The following is a 27468-nucleotide window of genomic DNA, read 5'->3' on the forward strand; positions in this document are numbered from 1 at the left end:
GATCTTGGGGAGACTTTAACACTCTGTAAAGAGAAAAGAGAGGAGAATCCACTGTTAGAACCCATGTATGTGGGCATAAGGGAGACAGTGTGGCCTAGTGGTTAGCACAGCTGAACTAGACTAAGAGTCCTGGGTTCTATTCCCAGTTTTGCTCCTGACTCTGTGTGACGTTGGGCAAACCACTTAACCCCTCTGTGCCTCTGCCTCCACATCCGTAAAGTTCACTTAACGTTTCCTGCCTTTGTAACATCCTCTCCTGAGTCCCAGCCCAGTGCGCTAGCCACTAAGCGACATTCCCTCCCATAGCACATGCTTTGTACCTTTGAAAAAAACCTCCCCATAAATGACTGTGAGTGGAAACAATCAGTGTGATGTGACCAAATACAATAATGTTCTCACTTGCAGTTACTGGAATGATAGGACGAGGATCTTATATTTTCTTTCTGTTAATTTGTCCTTTTTGGCAGCCCTTTAGACCCAGTTTGACAGGTAGTAAAACAGCTGTTCATTTTCTTATTTGCCTCGAGCTATTTGTATACAGGAACTTTGATGCTTCAAGACTTCTACTGAAGTGTGTTTCCCGTCCTTATCTTTGCCAAAGATGTTCTGTTGCATTTTTTCCACATTACCTCTATAACAGTATCATCCTGGCATCCAGTGAATTCAGACTACCACTGGCATCAGCAGTGAATCACCTATGTAACGTGGTGTGCAGGGTCCTTTAATGAACTTAAGTTTGCAGGCGCAGGTAGTTGGGAATGCACCACATATGAGCTCTTCCTTTAATCCTATTCTTAGAAACACGTGTTCCTGAACCTCTAAGAAACTGTCGGAGGGGCATAAAGGACGACTTGGTTGGCTGAAAACAACAAAAGAGTCAGAATCACAGTACTTGGGTTTATTAATTCGGTAAGTCAGTTCTCTAATGAAGACGGCCACCAAAAGATCCCATGTCAATCATGTTATTCCTCAATTTGTAATAACTGTACTTATCTCCAGAATCTAAACCACTTCAGCCCCAGACAACTGTCAATATGTAGAAAAATGCAATTAAAGGTTTGACAAACACATAAAAGGGGGAAATGTGAACATGAAACCCGAATAAACTGCCAGACATGGGAAAATTCCCTTATCATCCTTTCCACAATGACATCATCACAATCTTGGGCAGTGAGAACCCAGAGAGATGTCACACTAACCCTGGGCTAGGCTGTGCAAGATGCACCAGCCCAGATGAAGGAGAGCCACCTGGCCCCAGAGGCTGAGCCGGGGAGGCATCCTGCCCTGAGTTCCCTGGCACACAGGAGGAGAGCACCTGCTTTTACAGTCTGCAGCAGGTGCAGAATACTCTCCTGGTGCACTGGTTCCACTCTGGAGACAGATGCAGGGGGCCGTGACATGACTCTAGTCCTGCCTCATCCCCCTTAGCTGGACTGTGTCCCTGATGGTGCCGGTGGAGCACAGAGATTGTAATTGTGGTTGTCCCTTATACAGACCATGCAATGAGGAGTGATGTCTCCTTCCCTCTTCCCCACTCTATTCACAGACACAGTCTGATCTCTTTCTATAGCACACACCTTTTCCTGTTGTTACTTTATGAAGCATTTTTCTCCTCTGTAACCACAAGGGTTTTTGATGTGAGAGTTCATTTTACCTAGGCATTAATTTTTTGGTCTGAATTCAGCCCTGGTGTAGCTTCTGTGAAGTCCATGGCACTGCACCCAGGGGTGACTTCGGCCCCATGTGTTTAGGTGGTATGTATCAGGGTCTAATTCCACAAGGTTCTGGGTGCTCTAATCTCCCACTGGCCTCAACAAGAGCTGAGGGTGCTCAGCACCTTGCAGGACTAGTCCTAGCATATTCACAAGATTTAATTTGCTTCAATGATTAGTAAAGGCTGAAAACCACAAGGGCAAAATATAAAGCAGTTAATGTAGGCAGCAGCGTGCTATTTAATTCACAGATGATTTCACTGCCCTCTTCCTGTTACAAGTAAGATTTCCAAGCAATAGCAATGCAGGGCAAAGTCATTACTTGACTTTTTAAATCTGGGAACTGAACACCAGATCATTAAGCCTGGCATCCAGCAGCCATAAAATAACATCTAAGTATCGGAGGCTATTTTTAGCAGTTGAAGACTAAAACAATGTGACGAGATGATGACAGTTCAAATGTGGGACACCCATGCAAAGCAGGACTTAAGTGGCCCCTAGACCTTGTACTTTGACTTCAGTTGGAGTGGAGTTGGGCCAGTGCTGCGCGTTTCTGAAAATCTCACCGATAGCAGGCCCCGACTGCTGCCCTAAGTAGCTTCAAAGCCCCCCACACACTAGGCTGAGAAATCTCGAACAAGATGCTACTCGGAGCAGATGGTTACACCCAGCCAGGAGGAAATCAAGGATGTCATTACAAGATGAGGGGGTTCCCCCAAAACTTCACCTTGGGACTGGTGTGCGCACGCATCTTACACACAAAGTTCTGCACTCATCTACAAAAAGGGGCAGCCTAGAGCCTGACCTATGCTGCCTGGGGATTCCCCACATGCTGGGGCAACCCGCTGCTCCCTAGGTAGGGACAGAGTCTGGCCCAAGTGGTGCAACACCCACTCATGTCAGCTAATTTTATCTGTTCTTCCTCCTGCATGGCTACATGGCACTCAAGGGAATGGACGGGTGCTAGAAAACCAGACGATTCACGGAAGTCATAAGCACCTGTTAGGTTTAATGTTTTTATCATTAAGGCATTTCATTTTAGTACCTAGAAATGAGACGCTTTGAAAATCAGGCAGTTAACAACAAACTATTAGCATTACTGGTTGCCTATGGTTACTTGCATATGTGTAGAAATTAGGTGAAGAGAGGGAAATGAATTAAACGGGGGAAGAGGTAGCCTGGTGTGTGAGCTGTATGCTAAGCTTCAGATGTCAAGTCCAACTTCTTTGTGCCTTTAAATCAGTATCTTCTACAGCACGATCACTTGTGCAGCTGTTTCACAATAATGTCCACTGCTTCTGCGAGGTTGTTCACGTATCCATCTGCCTTCACTTCCGGGTGTTGCTCATCGCAAGGCCTGCAGAGGAGACAGTAGGGTGACACTGGTAAAAGTGGGAGTGGATGTTCCATAAACAGGTACATAAAAACGAATGATGGTTTCTCAGAAATACATGAAGAGAAGGGCAGATGTTCCATTGCAACTATCCATTAGTCTGGGAAGTACTCCCATGAAGCCTTTATAATATTACCACTGGCACACATCAGGTTTGGGATATTTGTTGGATGACACTTGTCTATCATTAGAACTACAGTAGAACATACTCAGTCATTTCTCCGATAAATGCCAAACCCGCTTAATTGTGATAATTAGCAAGGATGCCTCTCAGCGACTCTAGACCCAGATAATGGCACAGCCTGTCAATCTAAATGTCATATCTAATGTAGAGGTGGGCGAAATTTTTCTACCAAAACTTTTTTCGGCGAAAAATGCAGCTTCGGCGACACCAAATTATTTTGCAATTTTGTGCTAAATTCACCAAATCGTTTTGATTGAAAAAACCCTAAAAAAACCCCCCTAACCTCTGCATAATATCAAAACATGTTTGCTTTATCATTTTTGAAACAAAACATTTAGATTTTTCTATTTCAAATGATATTTTGTTTCCAAATTTCCTTTCATTTTTTTTTAAATTAAAAATGTAAGAAAAGCTTGAAAATGAAATGAAACCTTCTATTTCACCCAAAAGATTTGTTTTACTTTTTGATTCACTGAACATTTTGAAAAAAAGAAAACTGTTTGCAGCTTGACTGGAAACCATTTTAATTTTTTGATTTGTTAGAATTGCCAGCAAACTGAAAAATCTGTTATTTGCGTAGCTCTAGTCTCAGGGCATCTGCAAGCCTTTTCATTGCACCAGAAAGTGTGAGCTGATGTTCCTTCTCACATGCTTCCCAGTATGCAGCTATTAGTTTTCTTTAGTGTCCTTCCATTACGGCGTATAAATAAGTCAATCTCATCCTAGTTTACTTCTGAATATGTTTTATTGTTGTTACTAGAATTATGTGTATTATGGTAGGGCTACAGGCCCCAACCAAAATAAGGCTTCATTGCGCTAGGCACTGTACAAACAGTGGGAGATAGTCCATGCCCTGAAGAACTTACATTCTAAACAGACAAAGGATGGAGAGAAAACACTAAGGCACAGAGAGGTGGAATCACTCCCCCTAAGGTCACAGAATTCTTCCTCTGAGGAGAAATGCCAAACTGTCCCCACTCACTTTCTCTTTATTGTGGCTGGGAGGTAGATCTTTCCCTATGCTTCCACTATCATCTGCATTAGCTCCACTCCCTCTCTGCACCTAATTAATCTCATGAGATGCTCTTCAAATCCCATGAGAAAGCCCCATCTCTCTTCTCTGGCTGAAGATGACACCAAGTCCTCACGCTAATAACAAATAGCAATAATAATGGGCTCTTACATAGAAAGTTTTCAAGCCGCAGCTCTCAAAGCAATTTACAAAGGATCAGTATCATCACCCCCATTTTACAGATGGGGAAACAGAGTCACCGAGAGGCAAAGTGACTTGCCCAAGGTGAGCCACTAGGCCAGTGGCGGAGCCAGGGACAAATTTAACTGATCCTATGTTCTAACTCTGACAGTTTCCCCAAGCTCTATCATTTTTCCTGAAGTTTGGCTTTCATATTCTTTTTTCCCTCTCTTTCCCACCATCTCTACAGACCTTACCTGTGTGTTATATTATATCCTACAAATCTTCCATGAATGTGCATAGACAGATGATTTGGCTGGGGAACATTCTGTGATACCTTGTATGGATGGCGGTCTATATAATTAACTAATTAGCCAAAATGAATGCATTGTATCTTACATAGCATTTTATCTATATCAGCAAGAGCTTTTAGAAGAGTTTGAGCATCCATGTTTCATTGCAGGCCTCTGATTTTATAAAGTTTATGAGCATTTCAGTTTACTACTACAGATCAGAATTCATTCTTGGCCTGGAAAAATAAGTGGGCTCTATGTAGTTTCAGTTGATGGGGGACTAAGGGTTTAACCTGAGGGACTGTGTCAACTTTATACCTGTTGGGCTGAGTTGTGAATCAGAAAATACATGGATTTTATTCTTAATGGCTTCCCTCTTGAAAGAGACGAGAGCCCAGTTATCCAGCTCCCTTCCCTCTCAGTGGCCTATTTTCTTCTGTAAAGGGCAAGACTATTTAGTGAGGGTTATTGTATTAATGGGGGAAGATGCATTTCCCATCGGATGTGTGGTAGCCATGGAGATTCTTATTATTTATGATGTGAAGAATTTGGTGGGTACTTGTCAGTACAAGTCCCAAATTATTTTTCAGTTTTTGAACTAGAGCTCCCTGGAGTGCTTTCCTTGCTGTTCATTTTTCAGAAGTTCTCAGAGTTTCTGAATACATGAATTCCTTACAAAGGAGCTGGAAATAGCCTCTTTCAGTAGCCCATGCTGGCTGAGATTTCATTTGTCAGAAAGTTACAAAGGCCAACATACAGCTAGGGGAAAAATATTACTTTGCTATTTGGTTTTGTTTGTGAGATTGACAAAGCAACCTGCAAAACAAAGGAAATGGCCGCATGAAGCAGACTGTACTTTGGTATCAACTTTAACAGAAATATCTTATCTAAAATGTAGAAGATTAGTTCATGACTCAGTGCTTTGGTCTTCTAGTTCTGCTTTGTTACATTGTCATGGTGCAATAATAATAGTGATGATGATGGCAGTTTCATTTATTAGGATTTCCTCACCCAAATAAGCATTTCCTCAGCTCACACATGGGACAGCAGCTTATAATATACAATGGAATAAAACAGGCAAAATCCAAAAAATATGAAACCAGTAAAAATTAAATAAAGTCTTCAGTTCTGTGCTGCTATCCATACTCACCCACTAACTTCAATGGGAGTTTTGCCCAAGGAAAGATATGTCTATCTTTGTTTCACTTCATATGATACAAGTAGATACCTCTTTCCGAACCAGAATTCAAACTGTACAGAAAGTTCATTTGCATCCTGAGTAGATATCCTGAGTGTAAAAAACAAGACCTCTTTCCATTTTACACATTAAAATATGCTCCTTTTCTCACTTTCACAGAAAAAAAAAATACCAGTATACAAGAACTGTTCAGAAAAAGAAAAACTTTTACAGGAATTTTCAAGTAAACTGCATTCTCTGAGCTACAAAAAAAAATAAAAAAAAAATAAAAAAAAATGAAATGCTTATCTGAACTAACACTCCAGTGATCTCTCTGTAACATAAGGTTCTGTAAACTTGAGTGATCAAGGTAATGCTGTGTGTGTGTGTGTGTGTGTGTGTGTTGGAGGAGGGCAAGCTAGGTTTACAGCCTGAATACTGTAATACTAATAGCAAATATGCTATTGTTTGGGGTTAACCAATTTAAAGATGTCCCTGGTGTACAAATACATTGCAGTACCACCAAAGATGACTGAAAATCAGTCTATAGGTGACTTCTCCAATTCTGAAGAACTTTCAAGGCGAGGCTGGGTGCCTCAGACAGCTAAAGCTACCCATTGTAAGTCTCATATTATTAGCAGTGCTAGAAAACCACTAATGGGCTGTTTGCTAGGAAGTGGTTGAAATAGGCTAACAATACTCTAAAATTATTGCATCTCTTTAGAAAAACTGCGCAAACAGGTTCTGAATTTAATTACGGCTAAGTCATTATGTTGGTCAAACATTTATTATTTTGTAAAAGTTAATTATATTCAGCAAACAATAGAATATGTACAAGTTATTAGACAATGTGCTCAAGATGCAGTTGTGTTTCTGACACAAGCAGCAAGCGGTTGAGAAGGTCAGACTGTTTTTACTTGGTCAGTCTAGCTCTCAGATGACAGGGTTTGCTTTCAACACTCTAGTCCCAGGTAATATATTTATTTTTGTATATCTATCCAAGTAACGTGTGGACACATTACATAGATTAACAGATTGCCAGAATGAGAGAGTTGCACAGCTGGGGACCTTCCACTACACAGTGTGATTTCACATGTGCTGATTTGTTTGAGGAAAACCTTTTAGGGGTGGAAAAATTAACAAGAGGCATGATTTAATACCAGGTGACTGTCAGTGCCTATGATGGACTCTGAAAGCAATGTCTGGAAAAGGTGTGAGCGAGGACAACATACTCTGGAGCACTGCAAGCTTTCCCAGACAGCTCTGCTAATGTACCCCCTGCCCTCCGTCCACATCTACAGCACCCTTCCCATTTATTGCAGCCTGCCCATTTCTGTTCTGTTTTGCAGACAAATAGCTGACAGGACTAAAATGATCTGTTTGTTACCCATTCTGGATGTGAACTCAACATGGCAATTGGCTTTCTATATAATGCAAACTTTGGTTAGGAGAGATCTTTGCAATTTGTTACTTGCACTGTATAAAATAAAACACAGATAGATGGACACGTAACCCTTATTCAGGAGAAATTCCCATTGAAGTCATTGGGACATAAGCAGGTGCTTGAAGTTAAGCATGTCAACGGGTAGTGATCAATGGCTCCATGTCTAGTTGGCAGCCGGTATCAAGTGGAGTGCCCCTAGGGTCGGTTCTCCAGCCGGTTTTGTTCAATATCTTCATTAATGATCTGGAGGATGGCGTGGATTGCACCCTCAGCAAGTTTGCAGAGGACACTAAACTGGGAGGAGAGGTAGATATGCTGGAGGGTATGGATAGGATACAGAGGGACCTAGATGAATTAGAGGATTGGGCCAAAAGAAATCTGATGAGGTTCAACAAGGACAAGTGCAGAGTCCTGCACTTAGGACGGAAGAACCCCATGCATCGCTGCAGACTAGGGACCAAATGGCTCGGCAGCAGTTCTGCAGAAAAGGACCTAGGGGTTACAGTGGACGAGAAGCTGGATATGAGTCAACAGTGTGCTGTTGTTGCCAAGAAGGCCAATGGCATTTCGGGATGCATAAGTAGGGGCATTGCCAGCAGATCAAGGGACGTGATCATTCCCCTCTATTCGACATTGGTGAGGCCTCATCTGGAGTACTGTGTCCAGTTTTGTGCCCACACTACAAGAAGGATGTGGAAAAATTGGAAAACGTCCAGCGAAGGGCGACAAAAATTATTAGGGGGCTGGAGCACATGACTTATGAGGAGAGGCTGAGGGAACTGGGATTGTTTAGTCTGCGGAAGAGAAGAATGAGGGGGGATTTGATAGTTGCTTTCAACTACGGAGGGGGTTCCAAAGAGGATGGCTCTAGACTGTTCTCAGTGGTAGCAGATGACAGAACAAGGAGTAATGGTCTCAAGTTGCAGTGGGGGAGGTTTAGGTTGGATATTAGGAAAAACTTTTTCACTAGGAGGGTGGTGAAACACTGGAATGCATTACCTAGGCAGGTGGTGGAATCTCTTTCCTTAGAAGTTTTTAAGGTCAGGCTTGACAAAGCTCTGGCTGGGATGATTTAGTTGGGGATTGGTCCTGCTGTTTTGAGCAGGCGGTTGGACTAGATGACCTCCTGAGGTCCCTTCCAACCCTGATATTCTATGATTCTATGTGCTTATGTGCTTTGCTGTGTTTGTACGGCACCTAGCACAACAGGGTCCAGCTCTGTGACTAGGGCTCCTCAATACAAGTAATAAATGATAACAAATACTAATAAGAGCAACAACAGGTTCAGAGGGTTTATTTAATTTCAACTGGTTTAACATTTTGCTTGTTTTGTTTCATTGTACTTTTGAAGTTGCTGCATGGTGACCTTCGTTATGTGAGGGGAAACTAATAAATAAAATAGTTCTTTATATTTTTATTATTGCACCGTGACTCCCTTGTGAAGCAGAACAAGGAATCTTGAGCAAACAGTCCAGCTCTATCTATCCCCTCCTGCCAACTGTAAAATAGAAAATTTCTATTACTGTTGACACCAACACACAAGCTGGCCGTTTGCTCCAGCTTGCAGGCTGCCTTGTAGATCTCAAAACCCAACCATACCGTAACGTTTTTTCCTGAGTTTAATATTGGCCATTGTAGTTTTCTGTCCCAATGGAATATTAAACAATAGCACTAAAAAGCTAATGACAAGGGTTACATTTTCAAAAGTGTGCAAGTGATTTAGGAGCCCAAGTTCTATTTTCAAAAGTGATGTAGGCAGAGCTAGATTTACAAAAGTATGTAGGTGCCAAGAGAAGCAGATAGGCACCAAGTGGAATGTACAAAAGCACCTATGTGAATTAGATGCCTAACTCCCATGGAGTTTCAATGGGAGTTACGTGCTGAACCTGCTCAGGCACTTCTGAAAATCCCACTAGGAGCTATCTGCCTCTGCAGGTGCCTAGATCCCTTTCAAAATCTAGCCCTTAAGAGCTTACGTCTCACTGACTACCTACATCTTTAGCTACTTAAATACCTTTGAAATGTGGCCCTAAGTCACTTTGCAAGTGAATTAAACTAAATCAAATTAAGGCCACTTCCATTCTGAATAAGAAAATCCACACAGGGGTTTAATGTGGTTTAACTAATCCACTTTAAAAGTTAATGTGGATTACTTTTCTGAGTGTTCCCATGTAGACAAGCCCCAAGTGGCTGGGACAAGGACTGAATCAGTACTGAGAGTGAACTACCCTCTGAGCTGTACAGATTGTCTTGCCCAGGTTGGGGTTGTGTAGTGTACCTATTAAGGCTGAACAAAGAAGCTCTTTCTCCAGGACTATCAATCTGTCATACTTCATGAGGCAGTGAACATTGCCACAGGTTCTCTGCCCATTGTCCCCACTGGCTCCTGCCTACTTCACCTTTGACCCTGCCCCATCCTCCCCATTTTCTTTTCTGCTTTTAGTAAAGACAATGTTGTAATGCAATGCAGCCAGTTCTACAATAAAATAACTGAAGATTTATTGGCTAAGAAACAGAATGAGAGTTAATGAGAGGTTACAGCAGGAAAAATATATGTACAAGTGAGTCACAGTCTGTAATTCCAAATGATAGCAGAGATGTAGTAATCTGCCAGTTTCCTAAAAGTCTCTCAGGGCTACCCAGAATAACTCTGGGGATCTCTGTCTTCTCATGCAGTCATTTTGCCTTGTTAGAATCCAAACAGTCCAGAGATCAAGGATCTTTCTTTGAATCCATATTTATAATATCTTCATACAGAAAGTAAGCTGGCAGTGTCTCTACACATGTGGGCTTTTCCTTTGGTGGGAGTGAGGAATGTACTTTGAGTCTCTGACCTCAGGTCATCACCACAATGCATAGCTGTGGTGAGTGAAGTTATCCAGGTATTATTTGCACATTAGTATGTAATGTGCTTTGGGATTCTCTGAAATGAATACAGCTATATACACATGAGATATTACACATTTAAGAGGATGTTTTGGGGGGCAGGATAATAGACTATTCATATGCAATGGACACTTTTAGTGTAACTACTTCCCCCACCCCCTAAAATGATTCTTGTCCATTATTACTTTAGGATCTGCTAATTTGTACCTTTGTATGTGTGGTTCCAGGTGGGTGTCTGGTTTTGCTGGGGGTGAACCACTAAACACATAATCATAAGGAACCGTTTATCAGAAAGGACCCCAAGTCTTAGAATGTATGTTACCCAGAAAGTTCTTATTAGATCATGTAGGCAGTTTGAGACATTGATAGCAAAACCCCTGTATAAGTACAAGTGGGATACTTCACACTGAAGACATGGTGATCATACAACTCTGCACTAGAGAAACTAGCAAGCTGCTTGGAATGTCTTTTTTCAGTACTTTGCTTGTATTATTCTTTAACAAACACATGGAGAACAAAATGGGAACAGCTGAAGCACTATATGGATAAAATATAAAAGGCTTAACACATGACAGTGTAAACTGAGACAGTTGACATGGATTGCCATGGCCACAGGGATGAAAATAGCAAGATTATTCAGATCAACCTCAACTAGACCATCAGAAACTTGACTTCAGAGAATAGGAGCAGATGGTAACCAACTAACACATGATTGACACGATGGATTAAAATTAGCTTCTTGCACAATTCCTTAAAAATAGGGGTGTGAAGGAAAACAGCGTGCAGGGCCAAAGAAAGGTACAGATGTTAATTTGAACAAGACAAATGATCTTGCATTCCAGTGTACAATGCTGAAGTAATTTGGCAAATCTAATCTGTAACAATACGTGTCCCCCTGTTGTTGACCTTTTTGCAATACTGCATCCTGTAAGAGAGCTAAACTCATTCCACACAACCTCCTTGTGTTTATACAGGGGAATCTTCTTGTGTCACAGCACAGTTCCCACTTACTCGCTAATTAAATAGGATACACTCCCCCCACATAAAATTAGATTAAAAAGTCTAAAACCATTTCTCTTGGCAATGTGTTCTTCGAGGACTCTTACTGAACCTGTAAACGGCATCAGACACAGTTTAACAGGATTTTCTTTATTAGCAATATAAACAGATACTGTTAACCTTTGCTAGTCTGTTTAGACAGAGGCGATAATTTTACTGAGTGCTACAAGAGAAACTCTTTTTTTAGTCCAACATGGGTAATTTAATTAGTTCAGCACTGCAAATCCAAATAAATCACTATGACTGACAGCACGTTGATGCATCGTTAGTAAATGTCTGTACAGTATGTTTCCCTGACATTATAATTTGAGATGAACCAGAACCAAAACCACAGAGCTGAGCACCCAACTTTGAAGAGGTTTGGATCTCACTCTGAGCTTTGTAGCTTACCATTATCTCTGTAATGGGCTGGGACCAAAACTCCAAATCTAAGCATTTCTGAGCTTTGGGGAACTACAAAATCAGATCTGTGCAATGATCAAACCCCAGGTCAGGACCGGCTCTAGGCGCCAGCAAAGCAAGCACGTGCATGGGGCGGCACAATCCCAGGGGCGGCAGTCTGGTCATCCTTTTTTTTTTTTTTTTGGCTTGGGCAGTTGCACTCTTGGAGCTTGGGGAGGCAAAAAACCTAGAGCCAGCCCTGCCCCAGGTTCAGAATTCCCTTTGAAGAGAGGAAGGATGGCCTGGCGGCTGAAGCACTAGACTGGGACTCAGGAGAGCTGGATTCAGTTCCTTACTGTGCCACAAAATTGCTAAGTGACCTTGGGCAAGTCAGTGAATCTCCCAATGCCTCAGTTTGCCATCCTTTCCCTGTTTTGTCTAGTCTGACTGTAACCTTGTTGGGACAGGGAACTGCCTCATATTCTATAATTGCACAGTGCCTACCACAATGGGATTTCAACTTTAAGTGGCACCCCTAGGCTTTGCCATAATACAAATAATAATCAAGAAAAAGCTTGGGTCTGTCTCTAATTATTATATGCTTTCTTTTCTTTTCTATTATTATTAAGGCAACATTTTTTAATCAGAGATTACAAAACCCTTCAACAAAAAGATCTAACAATAAGGAATATCATAATGACACCCTGTACCTCACTACACTATTTCTGGTAAATGCACTTGCAAGAGCAACAGAAAACAAGCCTGTGCAAGAAGTCATCTATGTCACAGATTCCTAGCAACCTCCATCTCGCTTCTCTTACCTCCCAGAACAGCACACATAGCTTAATTGTATTTAATTCCATCTAATTTACATGCAAGAATCCACAAATGGGTTAAATTAACAGCCAAATTGTTTGCTAACATCTAGGGGAAATCTGTGGGTTTGCCTCCTAATTGTTCCATATCATGTGAAAAAGCTACAGTTTTAACAGAGCAGAAAAACAGACTTAGTAGATGAAGTGAGCTGTAGCTCACAAAAGCTCATGCTCAAATAAATAGGTTAGTCTCTACGGTGCCACAAATACTCCTTTTCTTTAGACTTAGTAGAGCGTTTCTTCAGGAAACAAACTGTCAAAATGCAGGAAAACACATGGACTGAGGGGTTAGAGAAGTATTTTCCCCTGTAAATCAAAAACGGGACAAATGTTAGGAACTAGTTACCTAGATCGCTGCTTTCCTGCCCTGTTGGAACACATTTTCTGAGGTGAATAAGTTCACTTTTTAAACACAGGCATGCTGAACAAGTTAAACTGAGGCACTATGCTCATTTGTTTGCTTCCTAGCCAGTTGGCTGCATGGTGATGCTAAAGGGGGTGTCCTCATGTATAAAACTCTACAGACAATATTCATTTAAAAAGAACGAGGTCAATGCTGGTAAGCCTAAAATTAGAACTGAGTGGGTGTGTTTCGGTGTCCAAACACACGCATGCATGTCATACCTCCCTTTGCTTTAGCCCTGTGGGCAGGAAGGGTGCTGAGGTATACTGAAATCCTTTGCTCTGAACTGGAGTACTTGAGAGAACAGGATTATATTTCAGTGCTCCGCCTATTTACCAGGATGCAGCACAGGGTGGTGAGACATGGACATATGCACTTGTGAACAAACCCAGAACTATAGTCCTGGATGGCAGGCAGCCCAGCAGCAAGCTAAGAATGCTATCAGTGTTGCAGCTCCTTTGTTTTCCCTCAGGATGGGGGGGAAGGGTAGACAGACAGGTTTGGGATGCCAGGTTTTAATGACTGTGCTGGACCTTGGGTCTGTCCAGTTCCTTGATGAACATATAAGAGGACATGAGGAAATTAAAAACAGTTTATGTAATTGCTAAGACTAAAATCAGTGGGGAGAGAATCCTGCTCATGTTCCACTTACATGAAATTTAAGACATATATTATTAAAAGATCTTTGAGTGCAATTCAGTTGTTTGGGAGTCAGGCCAAGTCCCTCCAACACCTGGGAAGTGCAGGTATTTCATAGCAATTGGAAGCAAAAAAGAAAAAAGAGCTAACAGGGCTAACAGTCACGATACAATATACTGTAGCTACTTGGTGCCATGCTCAAATTTATGGCTTCCTCATGCCCTCCCTCAACCCTGCCCACTGCATATCAGCCAAAGGATTCCCCATTGTCCCAATTTTGTAGCAGTTCTCCTACCCTCTCTGCTTCCTACCACATCTGAGAGCCACTTCATCTTCCCATGCCCCTGACTCGGTAACTCTGAAAGGATGCGGCCTGATTTTTTCCATCTAGTGTGCAGAATGAGGAGAAAGGAAGCTGACAGCTATGAAAGCGATTGGAATCCTTCAGAGGTTTCTCTGACAATGAAGAATGCCCTTACAGCGGACATGCTGCTGTGACCACTGCCCATTTGTATTCACAGATTGCTTCGGGCACACCCTTCAAATGGAGTGCGTTCAAAGCACAGGGCTATGTCACTCAGGAATAACATAAAAAAACACAGCCAAAGGAAGATGAGACAGTGATAAAAATTGCTGGGGGGCGGGGCAGGAGGAGGGTCAAGCAGGTCTTAGAAATAAAGGAGGAAAGCAGAGCACAGGCACGATAAATCAGAAAACTAATATCAATGGAGACTGTTTCTGAAAATCTTCTAAGGAACACTGAAAACACAAGATGATTTGGTAAGCATTAGCAAGAAGGTTGGCAAAGTGATGCAAGAGAGGAAGGAGTGTTTCCAGTAGTTAGAGCAGGAGACTGGAAGTCAGGTCTCAGGTTCCATTTCTCGCTTTACTCCTGAATCACTGTTTGATTTCTGACAAGTAACTTCACCTCTTTGTGACTCAGCTTACCACCCTGTGAAACAGGTATCATAAAAACCTTCCCAGTCTCCCAATGGGTGTTGTAAGGCTTAAATAAATATAATAAAATGATGGTGATAATACCTTAAGCACCTATACAGGGTTTTTGTCTTCAAAACACTTTACACACTTTAATTAATTAATTAATCCATCCTGATAACATCCCTGAGAGATAGTAAACAAGTATCACCAGACAGAAAGGTTAAGTGACTTGCTCAAAACAAGAGAGAAAGTGAGTACATCAGATTTGCGATAAATCCCAGTTAATTAATGTTCATAAAGAGCTTTGAGACCCTTTGATGAAAAGAGCTATGTACCTTCAAAAAGTTATATATACTACAGCAGGTTTCTTGCATCTTTGATTTCTGAAAAATTCACCAATGTGTGTGCTCTTCCATTTCTAAAACAGAGTAAGTTGGTCTTTTACGAAGAATAAGGACAAGTGAAAAGAAAAGAAAGCCGTTAGGCAAAATAACTCTAATTTGAAATCCTATCCATTTTCTTAGACAATTTACTGCTTCCACCTTAACATTCTCAATGAACGTAGGTTTAGTGCTGCAAACCGAATGAGTTAGTACATCCCTGACTAGCCGTGGGAACTCAGACACAGAGAGCAGGAAACGAGACACAGAATAGTCTCTCTCATGTCAGTCCACTAAGGGCCTGATCCAATGCCCATTCAAGACAATGGTAAGAATACCATTGGGTACATCTACACTGCAAAAAGACCCACAGGACTTGTGCTATGGGCTAAAAATAGCAATGTAGACAGACATTCAGGTTCAGGGCTGGAGCCTGGGCTCTGAATCCTGGTGAGGGGCGGAGGCTCTTGGCTCTCAGGCTCTAGCCTCAGTGGGAACGTCTATGCTGATATTTTTAGCCCTGTGGAGACATCTATGCTGCTATTTTTAGCCCCCTAGTGCAAGCTGTGTGAGCCCAACTCAGCTGATCCAGGCTCTGAGACTCGCCTCCTTGGGGCTTTTTTTTGCAGTGTAGACGTATTCAGTGACTACAGTGGGTGTGTGATTAGACCCTAAAGGACATATTCTGCAACCCTTACTCATGTTGAGCAGTCCCTTCCTCCACGAGTACTTCCATTCATTCCAATGGGACTACTAATTAAGTAAGGGACTACTCACCATCAGTTGGGGTGGGCACAATCTGGGCCTTAAGGCCTGATCCCAGGCCCACTGAAGTCAATGGGAGTTTTTCCATTGTCTTAAATGGACATCGGATCAGGTCCATTTAGAAACCCTGTCTTCACCTGCGCTAATTCATTCTGAATGTTCAGTCCTCAGCTGGGTGAATTTTTGTGGCTGTACATTTGCAGGGCCACGAATTTATCTGCATCATGTAAACGTGTAGTCCTGTGAGAACCTATCAGTGATTTTCACCTGCCTGATAATGTTCGGCAGCTCACAGCAGAGATCTGTAGCATGTCATCCAAAAGCTGCCCTGAAGACAGCATGCTACTATGCAACTGAGACCCATGGATAATGTATTTCCCATCTGTGAATTTCAGCACTCTGATGCGGCAGTCTTTAAACTCAAATATTGTATAACTGCAGTAAGCACACAGCTGGCTATGTATATTTACGGGCAGATTCCCCCTCTCTCGTTCATGTTGGTAGTAACTTACTCCTCAAGTAGTCCCAATTCTCCTATATTTTAGATTTCTGTAGTTACTGTACCAAACAGTCTATAAATATACAATTCTGAGGAAGCGGATGACATGAGGAATTGTACCCCTCCCCCCGCTCTTTATTTTTTCTTTCAGGAAATGTAGCGCATGTGAAGGTGCCAGATTAAGAGCTTTGCAGACTGACGCCCTCTCTTTACATGGCCTAAGAATACAGCATGGACAGTAGTAAAGAAAGCTTCTCAACAACCCCCCACCAATGTGCCTCAGCCTCGTAGGGACCACTGCCAGGGGTGAGAAAGCTGGACAGTTGCCACGTCCATTCAATCTTTGGCCTTTCTGTTGAGACTGCCAACCAGGTGGCAAGTTAGTGCCGGTTCTGATAGTCGCGTCATGGTGACATACATCCCCTAGGGCCAGGCACTCAGCTGAGACCAGCAGCCCAGTTCACATTTCGTAGGCTGCCCCCACTGCACCAATGACAGTATCCATTATGCTCCCTTTGTTTTCTTCACTCATTCCCATCTCCATGCCTTTATCCACAATGCTCTCTGTGCATAGAACAATCTCACAAAACCTGTTCACTAAGGCCTGGTGCTACCAAAAGCACCACGTGAATGGATCCCTGTTACTTCACAGAGCCCCTCTGCTGTCAGTGGGGCTCTGCAAGCATGAAGGGGCTCACCTGGACAGACCTGGGGGCTACTCTAATTTGTGCCAATTAGCCCTGAGAGTGTGCAATTCCATTTGGTCAAACGAGCAACCCAATGTTAAGAATGTTGCACAATGGTAGCCATTCGGAAGTCAATATCTGCGAATAGTTGCCCTGCAAGTACTATCATTTTGCTTTATACTTAAAACACCACATAGCTGGGAGGGAACTGCTGGTAAGTGTTAAGTTTTAAATGGTGATCACTGTATAAGAAGAGGCCCAGTTTTCACATACTTTGTAGATTCTGTCAAGTGTGGGAGCTAGTTGAACTGGAAATTGCACATGTTAATATACTGGTATGTTACCGGAGGGTTCACATCTGTTTCCTTGATGATAACTTAAGATGTGTCAAGTTTCAGGCAGACTAAGGGCCAAATTCAGAGTGTGGCCTAGTGGTCAGAGCACTGGACTGGGACTCAAGAGGACATGTGGGTTCTATGCCTGGCTCTGCTGAGTGACCTTGGGCTAGTTACTTTACCACCCTGTGCTTCAGTTTTCCCATCTGTAAAATGGAGGTAATAATACTGAATTCCTTTGTAAAGCACTTTGAGATCCACTGATGAAAATTGTTATATAAGAGCTCGGTATTATTATTATTCTCAGCTCATGTAAATAAAGGTAATTCTACTGAAGCACCTAGGGGAAGAGGGTGCAACAGCATAGGCCTTTAAGAAGTTGCACTTGCTTACACCAGGTCTGCATTTGGCCCTAAGAGGTTATGGAGCAGTGACCTGAGGTTACTGAACTATATACTATGTATTCAATTTTGTGCATCTTGGACAGGATGTTGCTCTGAACATAATCCAAGTTCAGGCATCCCACAGAACATATGCGACTCCAAATGAGAGATTAAAAATGTGCTTGCTTGCATGAAATGCTAGAAACATCAGTAAACAGAGGACTCGTGCACTGGAAGTGCAAGTGAAAGGCATATTTGTGAGGTTTTGCTAGGATTCCATTGCTCATTAGGAGGAATTTGGAACCTTCTCTGTTGGTATACAGTCGCTTGGTATTGCTTGTGGAATGGGCCTGGCAGCATCTAATTTAAAGAGGATGCTACTTTGTTAAGTATGTTCATGATTGTTGACAGAAGGGTTATTGCCAGACACTTAGAGCAATGTTTCTGAACTTACATTTCAAATAGGAATGGTGAAATCTATGCCCAGCTACAATGAAATGAGAAAGCTATTATATCATTTAATGGACCCTTTCAATCCCTTTGATGACCTCTGAGGGTCTGTTATTTCCTCTTAGAGGAATGGTTCCCTGCATTATGAAGTAGAACATTGCTTTTCTATTGGCTGTAAATCCTTTTGTGTCTTCTGTGCTGAGTCACTTGAGTTTTTATATACAGTGCATGCTATCATACTCTGGAACTGTACAGCAGAAATGTGGCCTTTGGTATGAGCAGTTGCCATGTATGTTTGTGTAATTGAAATGGTTCCCATGCTGTGTAATCAGAACAGCTTCATTTCTTAAATATGGGTTCATGCAGGGTTCTCCTTTTGTGCATAGCACAGATGTTTTCAATAAAAACAAAAGTCTCCTCCCTGCCCCTCAAAAGTCACACATGCTCTTTGCTGAGAAAAATCTGAGAAAGAACTGCCACAGATTTGCCAAACTCTCCAGCATAGTATGGCATTTGCAAGCATCAGGAGACTGTCCGTTGCCTGCTTGGATTAATTATTGACGAACTATGTGCCTTTGCCATGTGACCTTATTCAATAAATTAAGAAAACATTTTAAAATCCCAAGAAAGGATTTGTGGACATAGACACAAATATACATGTACACAAACACGCATCTTATACACAACTACTGCATTAGCCCTGAACAGATTATGGACTCACTAACACACTGCAGCAGAAATGATTAGCTTCTGGGGCTGGGATTTGCCTAAGGGCATTAGGCACTCAAATCATATTGAAACTCAGTGGAATTTGGGCACCTCACTCCTTTAGACACCTTTTGAAAAGCCCCGCCTGAGAGAACATGTCACTTCATCCTTCTAATTCATTAGACAAGTTCACAATATAATAAATGAATGAAATTCATGCTGACACTTGCATTTGCAAAGCACTTTATGGAAATTTAACTGCAAAATGCCTATGGACCTGAACGTTGGGGAGGAAAGGTCTTTTTCAAGCAGTGGAGGAAAGATTTATTTATTTAGGGTTTATGAACTTGTTTGGTGATCTTTAATTATAAAAGTATTGGACCAATTTAATCCGAGGTGTAACTCTCATAAATTCTACAACCACTAATAATGTGATCTTCTAGCAACAAGGTGCCAGTGGCTAAATACCAGGTAGCGTTTAAAGGCTGTTTTCCAGGTAAACTTTTCAGTGAAAATAATACTTCTCTTTGGACAATGTCTGGTGAATCATATATTCTTGCTTTTAATTAGGGATGTGGCTATCAGAAATGCAGTGAGACTCCCAGGAAACCAAAACTAAAGAAGAATGACATCTATGTAATCAATTTCCCATCTCAAATGAAGTGATGCCCTATTCACGGCTAGGAACCAGCATTTTATCACCTTAAAACCTTTTTCAGATGAGAGGCTAAAAAAGTTAAATGTTTCCGAGTTGGAAAATTGAAGCAGCTTTTGGAATCACTTAGCCCAGACAAGCCAGTTGTGTAGGAATGTAGATCACAGAAAGTTCCTTGACCTACCGAACAGGAATGATAGGTCAGTGAAGACTTTTTTCTTTCCTGCTGGCTTTTTATCTGATCTCTCTCAATCACTATCTATATTTTTTATAGTAAGACTCAGCCCCTGCACAGTCAAGCTGTATTCAGTGCTCTGTTCAAGAGGTACATTTTCACATGCTTACACCTCTGCAATAAAATGTGGTTTGGTTCATTGGTGATGGGGCAGGGGGTGATGCCATTACCTATTAGATGAACAGGAAAATCATTCATCAAAAGGAAAGACAAACTCTAGAGGCCACAAGCATATCTTTAAAAAGAAACTTATTCCCAAAGTCCAGAAAATTTCATGAGCAGATTTCTGTTTTCAGGTTCTATTTAGGACTGGCCAAAGGATGACAATTCCATTTCGCTAAGGATTTCGAGATTAAAAATCTGGCTTTGTTTACAATTGGCATGAAACCTGAAAACGTAGAAATTCTCCTTTAAGGAAAAATCTGAAAGTGTTTTAGTTTCACAATAATCAGAACACTGTTTCAAGTCTGACATTTTAAAATTGTATATTATAATACATACTGAAAACATTAAAAAATTTTGAAATGAAACCTTGCTTCAAAACAAAAAATTTAAGTGTTTGGTTCCGAAATGTCAATCCCCCCCCATATAAAAATTTTGCGAAAATAGACAGTTTTAAGAAGCGATTCAGTTTCAACAGAACTGCACTTTCCAACAGAAAATGGTTCCATCAAAATGTGTTCTGACCAATTCTAGTTCTAATGAAAATAAGACCTAGTGGTTGGTCTTCTTGAAACGATTGGTAATTTACCACACCCAGTAGATTAGAATCACCCCTCTCCTTGTATCCTACCGGTTGGAATTCCCAGGTTAACAGCCACTTGTTTAAACAGGTGGGGCTCTGGTAGCCGCGCATTTCCAGTGATAGGTCTTTGTCGATGAAACTTATGCACCATCTCAGCCTAGGCCTGTGAGTTTCTGGGCATGCTGCAAGGCTCATCTATTTCCCCAGGATTTCATGGCAGTGTAAGGCTATTGACTAGAGGGGAGGGGGAATATGTTAACTTTGGGGGGTTTGGAGGTCTGGTAGTTGCCTTTCTGACCTACTGTTGAGCTTGGGGTGTTTTCATATTGTACAGTCCTGGGAGCCCTGGATAGCTAAATATGGCTCTCCTCCTGCAAAGTGATCTGTGTTCCCAGGAGGAGTCTCTTTCTGTTTACTGGAACTCCATGCAAGAGTCTGTCCTTGCAGATCAGCTTGTGGGACTGAGGCTTCATATTTACTAAAAGGAGACTAAGGCTGAGGTTTGCAAAAATGCCTCAAGAACTTGGATTAGAACAAACGAGAATTGGGCACCCACGCACCATAGGTGGCTTTGGAAATCTCAGCCTAAATTTATCAGCGTGCCAGGCTCCACTCTTTCTTGATGCTGGAGACCTAACCAGCGAAACACCACCCGCGAAAATCCAGACTAGGCTACCAGCTAGTCATTTTGAAAAGTTATTTGGATGCCCACATTTACATAAAATTTGATCAAAACTACCTGGCACACTCTTTTTTCTCACCTACCTATATTATTATTATTTCCCTGCAGACTTTCTGCATGGCAGGCTTGGTTAAAATCTTCATAATATAACTCCATAAACTTGCTAAACATGGCTGCTTGCATCAAGAGAGGGAATTGCATTGTGTATCTCCAAGGTCACACCTCCATATTAGAGACGGAGGCAGCCATGAACCACATTGTCCAATGCTAGTGGCTGAGTTTGAAATGTGGACTGGGCGCTCTGGATGACTGCTGTACAGTGACAGTGCGGTACTATATGCGTTCCAGAAAGAGTTCTACCACTGAATTCTACATTAAATACACAATGGAACAAACTCTGCCCAAAGGGCAATGAGAAGTCACCAATTTTTTGATATACCTGGGGGTGGAATATAACACCATCAATGCACCAACCCCACTATCCACAGGGTCTCGGGGGAAGAATAACATAAACGGGTGTGCCAAAAAAGCCAGCACAGGGTAACTCTACACTGCAATTAGAGCCCACGGCTGGCCTGTGCCAGCTGACTCGGCCTTGTAGGGTTCGGGCTAAGGGGCTGTTTAACTGTGGTGTAGACATTAAGGCTCGGGCTGCAGCCCAAGCTCTCGGACCCTCCTACCTCACAGAGCCCAGGCTTCAGCCCAAGGCTGAATGTCTACACCGCAGTTAGCCTGAGCCCCTAAGCCTGAATCAGCTGGGCCAACCGTGGGTTTTTAATTGCAGTGCAGACATACCCATAGAGGCCCAGCTGTTTTAACCACTTAGGAACACGCAAGTAACTTGTAAAATGAAGGGCAATGGGCTTTCAAACTAACTGGTACAGACCCACAGTCTAGCTTTGAGCTGGTGCATTGCTAATCACTAAAGAAGCTGCTCAGAGTAACTTGAGGATGTGCAGCTTACTGATTTAAATCAGGGGTTGCTGCCACTTCGAAAGCATCCATTTCACTATAAACACTGCACATTATGGTTTGTTTATTGAGCTGCTCTGTAAACCAGACTTACAGTGCCTTCTCTTCTGTACCTTGCCTGCTGCTAATGGGTACCTGGCCCCACCTTCAATTTTCATAGCATCAGGCAAGCAAAACAGGTTTGCTTGAAAAAAACCGAGAGAATTACCAATAAACACGAACGTTGATTGTCAAGATTCCCATGAACCAGTTTCACAGACCAACTTCTTCAAATCTACATTGCCTAATTTAGGAGCGGCGGAAGCTCCCTAAAAGTGTGTGTGTGGGGCTGCCGGTGCCTGAACCGTGGTCCACCCCCACACTGTCCCGTCTCCCCAAGGCCCCACGCCCATGCTGCCCATTCCCCCCAAGGCCCTGCTTCTGCACCGACTTTCCCCCCCATTCTTTTAAAAGTGATGGGGCCCCCATGACCCCCTACTGCCCCCCGTTCCGGCACCTCTGGCCTAATGTATTCATACAGCGCCTCTTGGATTAGAGGGTGTAAGCTCTTTGGGGCAAAGACTGTCATTTTCTATATAGTTGTACAGTGACTAATACAATGTAGCTGACCTTAAGATGCTATTGCAACATATATATAAAAATAAAGACACACCCCATTTTTCATGCCTGCATTTGCCTGTTCATGTTTTCTAATAAAACTCAAGTTCCATTGTTTGGAACAGTGAAGTTTGTCACCCGTCCTTTTTCTTTGGGCCAGTCCTAATTTTCCAGGGGTTACTGCCAATTCTTGTACAGCTACCCCGCCTGATGCTGTATGATCCGGAGAAGGGAAAAGCCCTTGTGTGCTTCATCAGGGCATCCTGCTGAATAAATTCCCAGAGGTAGCAACCCACAGTGCTATTCTGCAGACTTTCCATCACTGCTCCAACTGACAGTCCAATCAGCAGCTGTGTCTTCTGTTTTGTGTCTACGACGAGAAAAACAGGCCTGTCTGGCAGCTGAGCAGGTAAGGAAGCTAGCATTGTGTTGTGTGCCTGCAGTCTGTGAGCTACGACAGGGGGCCTGTTTGGGCAGTAAGCTCCTAAAACAGACATAAATCAAGTCTATTCTATTCAGCACTTCACTAGGCAGCTCATGGGTGGGTGGGGAAGTCTAGCAATCAACAACAGAGATCTTAGGATCATCTACCCCACCAGAGACAGATAAGAACTGTGCTCCGCTATCAATGCCTATAAAGGAGTGAACCTGTTCAAAGAGTGAGAACACTTTGCCTGAAAACACTGCATTTATGTAGCATACTTCACCCAAGGATCTCAAGTTCTTAACAAACCTGGAAGGAAATGAGAAAAGATCCGCCCAGTGCAGCAGAGAAACAGGACCATCATGGAACTAGCAAGGGCTCTCTGAGTCTCTGTCTGGCTCTGCTCCCACTTGACCCAAACACAGACAGTCTAGCGTTGACAACAACTAGCTAACATATTTTCAAAGATGTCAAACCCTGTCTACACTTGTGTTTAAAAACACATTACTGAAAGCATGTTAGCTAACATTTTTTTAAACAAAAAGAAAAGGAGTACTTGTGGCACCTTAGAGACTAACCAATTTATAGCTCACGAAAGCTTATGCTCAAATAAGTTGGGTAGTCTCTAAGGTGCCACAAGCCCTCCTTTTCTTTTTGCGAATACAGACTAACACGGCTGCTACTCTGAAACCATTTTTTTAAATACAACATATTTTCCTAGTCTGGACGTGCCCAGGGAGTTAGTGTCAGCACAAGGAGTACAACACTGGCATTCCTGGCTCTGAGCCCTCTGTTTAGACCATTAGAACACTCAAAGATGGGAGGTAATTAATTGCCCTTCCTCTCAGATTGGTGTTTGTGCTCCTTAGTGCTCCTTATTTGGAAGTTATTAGCATATCCTTCCCTATTGCCATCTACAGCACGTGTTCAGTCCTTGCAGATTCAAGGTGAACTCCTGGCTCCACTGAAGTCAATGGGAGTTTTGCTGAAATCCTGGCCCCATTGAGGTCAACTGGGATATCACACTCAGTATGTTGTATTTTAAATAATCCTAAATATGAAAGAATTACTAGCATATACTCAGGTTAGAGCGATGAAAAATCTCAAAGATATTCAGGATGCTTAGGTTCAGTTCCAAGCGATCTAGACTATAAGATCTTCAGGGCAGAAACTGTTTGCTATTCTTATATAGTGTCTAGCACAAAGTTCTTGGCTGGCCCTTAGAAACTTCCATAAATAACATAGTTAATAACAAATAATAATAATCCTTCCAAATGGCTCCTAGATGTTATGCTATGTAATAACAGATCAATATTCCAATGGTAGTTTATCGTGGATGATTGGTAATAGGAGTATTATTCAGACACCCAAGCCTTGACATTTGAAATATTATGCTTTTTAGGGCTATCGTTTTACTACTTATTTGTACTGAACCTGGCACCCTGGGGTCCTGGTCCCTGAATGCAGGCTGCAATATAAACAATAGTAATCATTTCATTCTCAGATCCTGATAGCACTACCTTTGTGAGGCTAAAAGGGTTTCTAAAAGGGATCTGTATAGCTCCTAGAACTGACACATAACATGCACACAAGAGCTGTAAATCAAAAGGATGACTCACATGAGGAATGGTTCTCTTTGGAATGTCTTCACCAAGTTCAATATGATGGATGATGTGATTTTTTTACCAGCATAGGTAAATTATGGTTCCTAGGTGTCTGACCTCTCCCAAGTGAGATCAAAAACAGTGCATGTGTGTCATGCCAGAGTGTACACTTGCATTTCTAGTAAAGGTCCAAAAAGCACTAGTCATAGTTCAGCAGGACATTTCGCACCCTCTGGCTCTTCCCCCATAACCCTGTAAGGGTTCGTGCTCAGAACCTCACGGGATCAGACTGAGGTTTGTAAATTTCTTTTCTTTTCTAAAATATTAAATTGATGAAAAAGTTTTATACTTTTTAAATGGAGGGGAAAAAGAAAACGGGAACAGCAGCTTTCTGATTGCTTCATCCTCTTGAGTTTGTGAGTTCTGCTTTTTTCTGAGCACTTTTGCTGGGGCTTTTTCCCTCCTTTCTCATTCACTTTGAGTGAAGTGTAGTCCTTAGGAAAGTCAAAGTTCCATAGCACCATCCATAGCCAGGGACAGTGTAGGTGCTGCTACAACCTAAGTTTGCTGGGAATGGGATGACTTTATGAAGCACATTTAACAGTACCCTTTTAATTTATGACTTTGTTACCTATAGCACTACAAATAGCAAGCCTCCAAGGATAACTTTATAATTAGAGTGAAACAGCACCATTAACACACTTTGCTGAATCCTTTAATGGATTCCTACGGTTAGACATAGTTACAAAATATGGAAAAGTAACACATTACAGGGATTTGCAAGACTGGCAAAGAGAAATCTGTGGAAGGCTAATCAATCTTCTGTGCTGTTTTATTCCTGGTCTATGATTAAACAGTAGCTTTAAATGCTAGTTTGGTATTTAAAAAAATAAAAAAAGAATACTTAAGTCCGTATGTGTAAAGGACTTATTAGATCATAAAGAGACAGACTTCAACCTCATTAAAAGAAAAGTTAAATGAAACATTTTAACTTATAGCACAGTACATTAACGCTCAGCAATGTAAGAGGCTTGAGTTAATTGCCTATTGCTTCCCCACCATAAATTATCATCTTCACTAATGGTACAGAAGAAGAACATTCATCCGGACCTGCTTATAAACTATATGATCATTTCCAAATATAGATCGCACTTGGTGGTTCAAGCTGGAGGGAAAGAATTAATTCACAGTAGGTGGGTGCAATGGGAACACTTGGAAAAAGTGCATTTGACACTCCCATTTTGTACAAGCAAGCAAGAAATTCATATATTCAACCCAAGTGAAACTAGCAGATTGAGCTGCAATTACCCAATTTTCACACAGATACGCAGATTTTGGGGATGCAATCAATCTTCATGAATATTTGTTGGTGCACCTATTCCACATATGCTTGGTGATAGCCTCCTATAAAGTACTCTAAATGTTTTTACTGCTGTGTATTTTTTTAGTTTAATAACTATGCAATATGGGGTTAAAGGGTAGGGCATGTCCTGTAATGATCTAATATATCACTGTGGGACATGATGCATTCTCTAAAACTCTCAGTTTGCTATACTGCAGCAATGATCTCCACAGCCATTAGGCTTACTGTTTTATTGTTGAAAGCAGCCATGACACTTTTCATTTGGCATTTGTTTTTATTGGTACCTGTGTTAAATGACCCCAAACTGCACATATATTAAGGGTGTATTTCTATCTTGTGGCTCTGGTGAGATAGGTATGATCTATTTTTTTGCTGAAGGTCTATGGTGACATTACAAACCAGGAGTGCAAACTACTAATCCATCTCTGCCAGGCCTACTTCTAACAGTCCAAACCTCTAAGCAGCTTCACACAGAAATAGGAGGTTTATGCCGTTGGAAAGTGGAGTCCGCAACCAGACCCAGCTTTCCAGTGAGATTCTCAGCATTTGCTTGCGGCCCAGGAAAATCCAGAAATATTAGGCTTTATAGTTGTGAGGTTTCTGTATGGAGAAAAGGTGGTTCATTTTTAGAAGTTTTAAAAATATATTAGCTATTATTTCCACCCTGTGAATCTTGTAGAGTTGAATTCATGCTAGCAAAGGCAGTCAGAATTTACAAGTGTGTTTGTCTGCGTGTACACACACACAGACATCCCCACCCCTTTCTGCATGCTTTTAAACAACAGTGATCTTAACTGTGCAGAGATTAGGATGGCATCTAATTTAGGCACACTTGGGATGACCTTGTTCTCTGATTCTGTACTTAAATGTGTTCATGAATCTCTTGATAGCAGTTTCTATTGATCACAGTGACACCTGTTGGTAAGAAATGCCAAAGACTATCCCTGCAGCAACCACTTGTGCCAAGAGCAGATATTTCTGTGAGAACATTACAAACTATTGCTTCACCTTCTTGCCGTAAGCAAAGAAACAATAAAAAAAAAATTTGTAGCAAGATCCAACTAAATTGCTATTCAAGGGCAAGTAAGCTTATTATTTTTTAAAACACATCTTTTTGGGCTAACCTAAGGCATTTCATTTCCCCTCTCCCCCACCCCCCAAAGGAGCAGTGGAGACTTAGATTCTTGTTTGGGTCCCAATCCTGCAGGCTGAGCCACAAAGGCTGATCTCTAAGCCTGCATGGAGTCCCATATTGGCCCAAGGTGGGCCCAAGCGTACATCGGAACCAATCATCCTGGAGGATCAGGACTTTAAATTGCAATTCAGGAGGCAGAACAGTGAGGTTTTTCCACAGTGCTCAGTGTTTAGATTCAGAAGGCTAGATCCTCAGCTGTTGTGACCTGGTGTA

General features: G+C 42.0%; 1 protein-coding gene across 3 annotated transcripts in view; it reads right to left on the minus strand.

The window, feature by feature from the left end:
- Positions 1 to 2701: 2701 nt before the first annotated feature.
- LHPP (phospholysine phosphohistidine inorganic pyrophosphate phosphatase) overlaps positions 2702 to 27468 on the minus strand; it is a 163937-nt gene continuing 139170 nt past the window's right edge. For all 3 annotated transcript variants that reach the window (XM_077821443.1, XM_077821438.1, XM_077821439.1), the window contains one exon: positions 2702 to 3069. In XM_077821443.1, the coding sequence (XP_077677569.1) occupies positions 2973 to 3069 (97 nt within the window). In that variant the 3' untranslated portion in view covers positions 2702 to 2972. The remainder of the gene's footprint in view (positions 3070 to 27468) is intronic.

The sequence above is a fragment of the Eretmochelys imbricata genome, chromosome 7 (assembly GCF_965152235.1).
Source record: "Eretmochelys imbricata isolate rEreImb1 chromosome 7, rEreImb1.hap1, whole genome shotgun sequence".
Taxonomy (NCBI): Eukaryota; Metazoa; Chordata; order Testudines; family Cheloniidae; genus Eretmochelys; species Eretmochelys imbricata.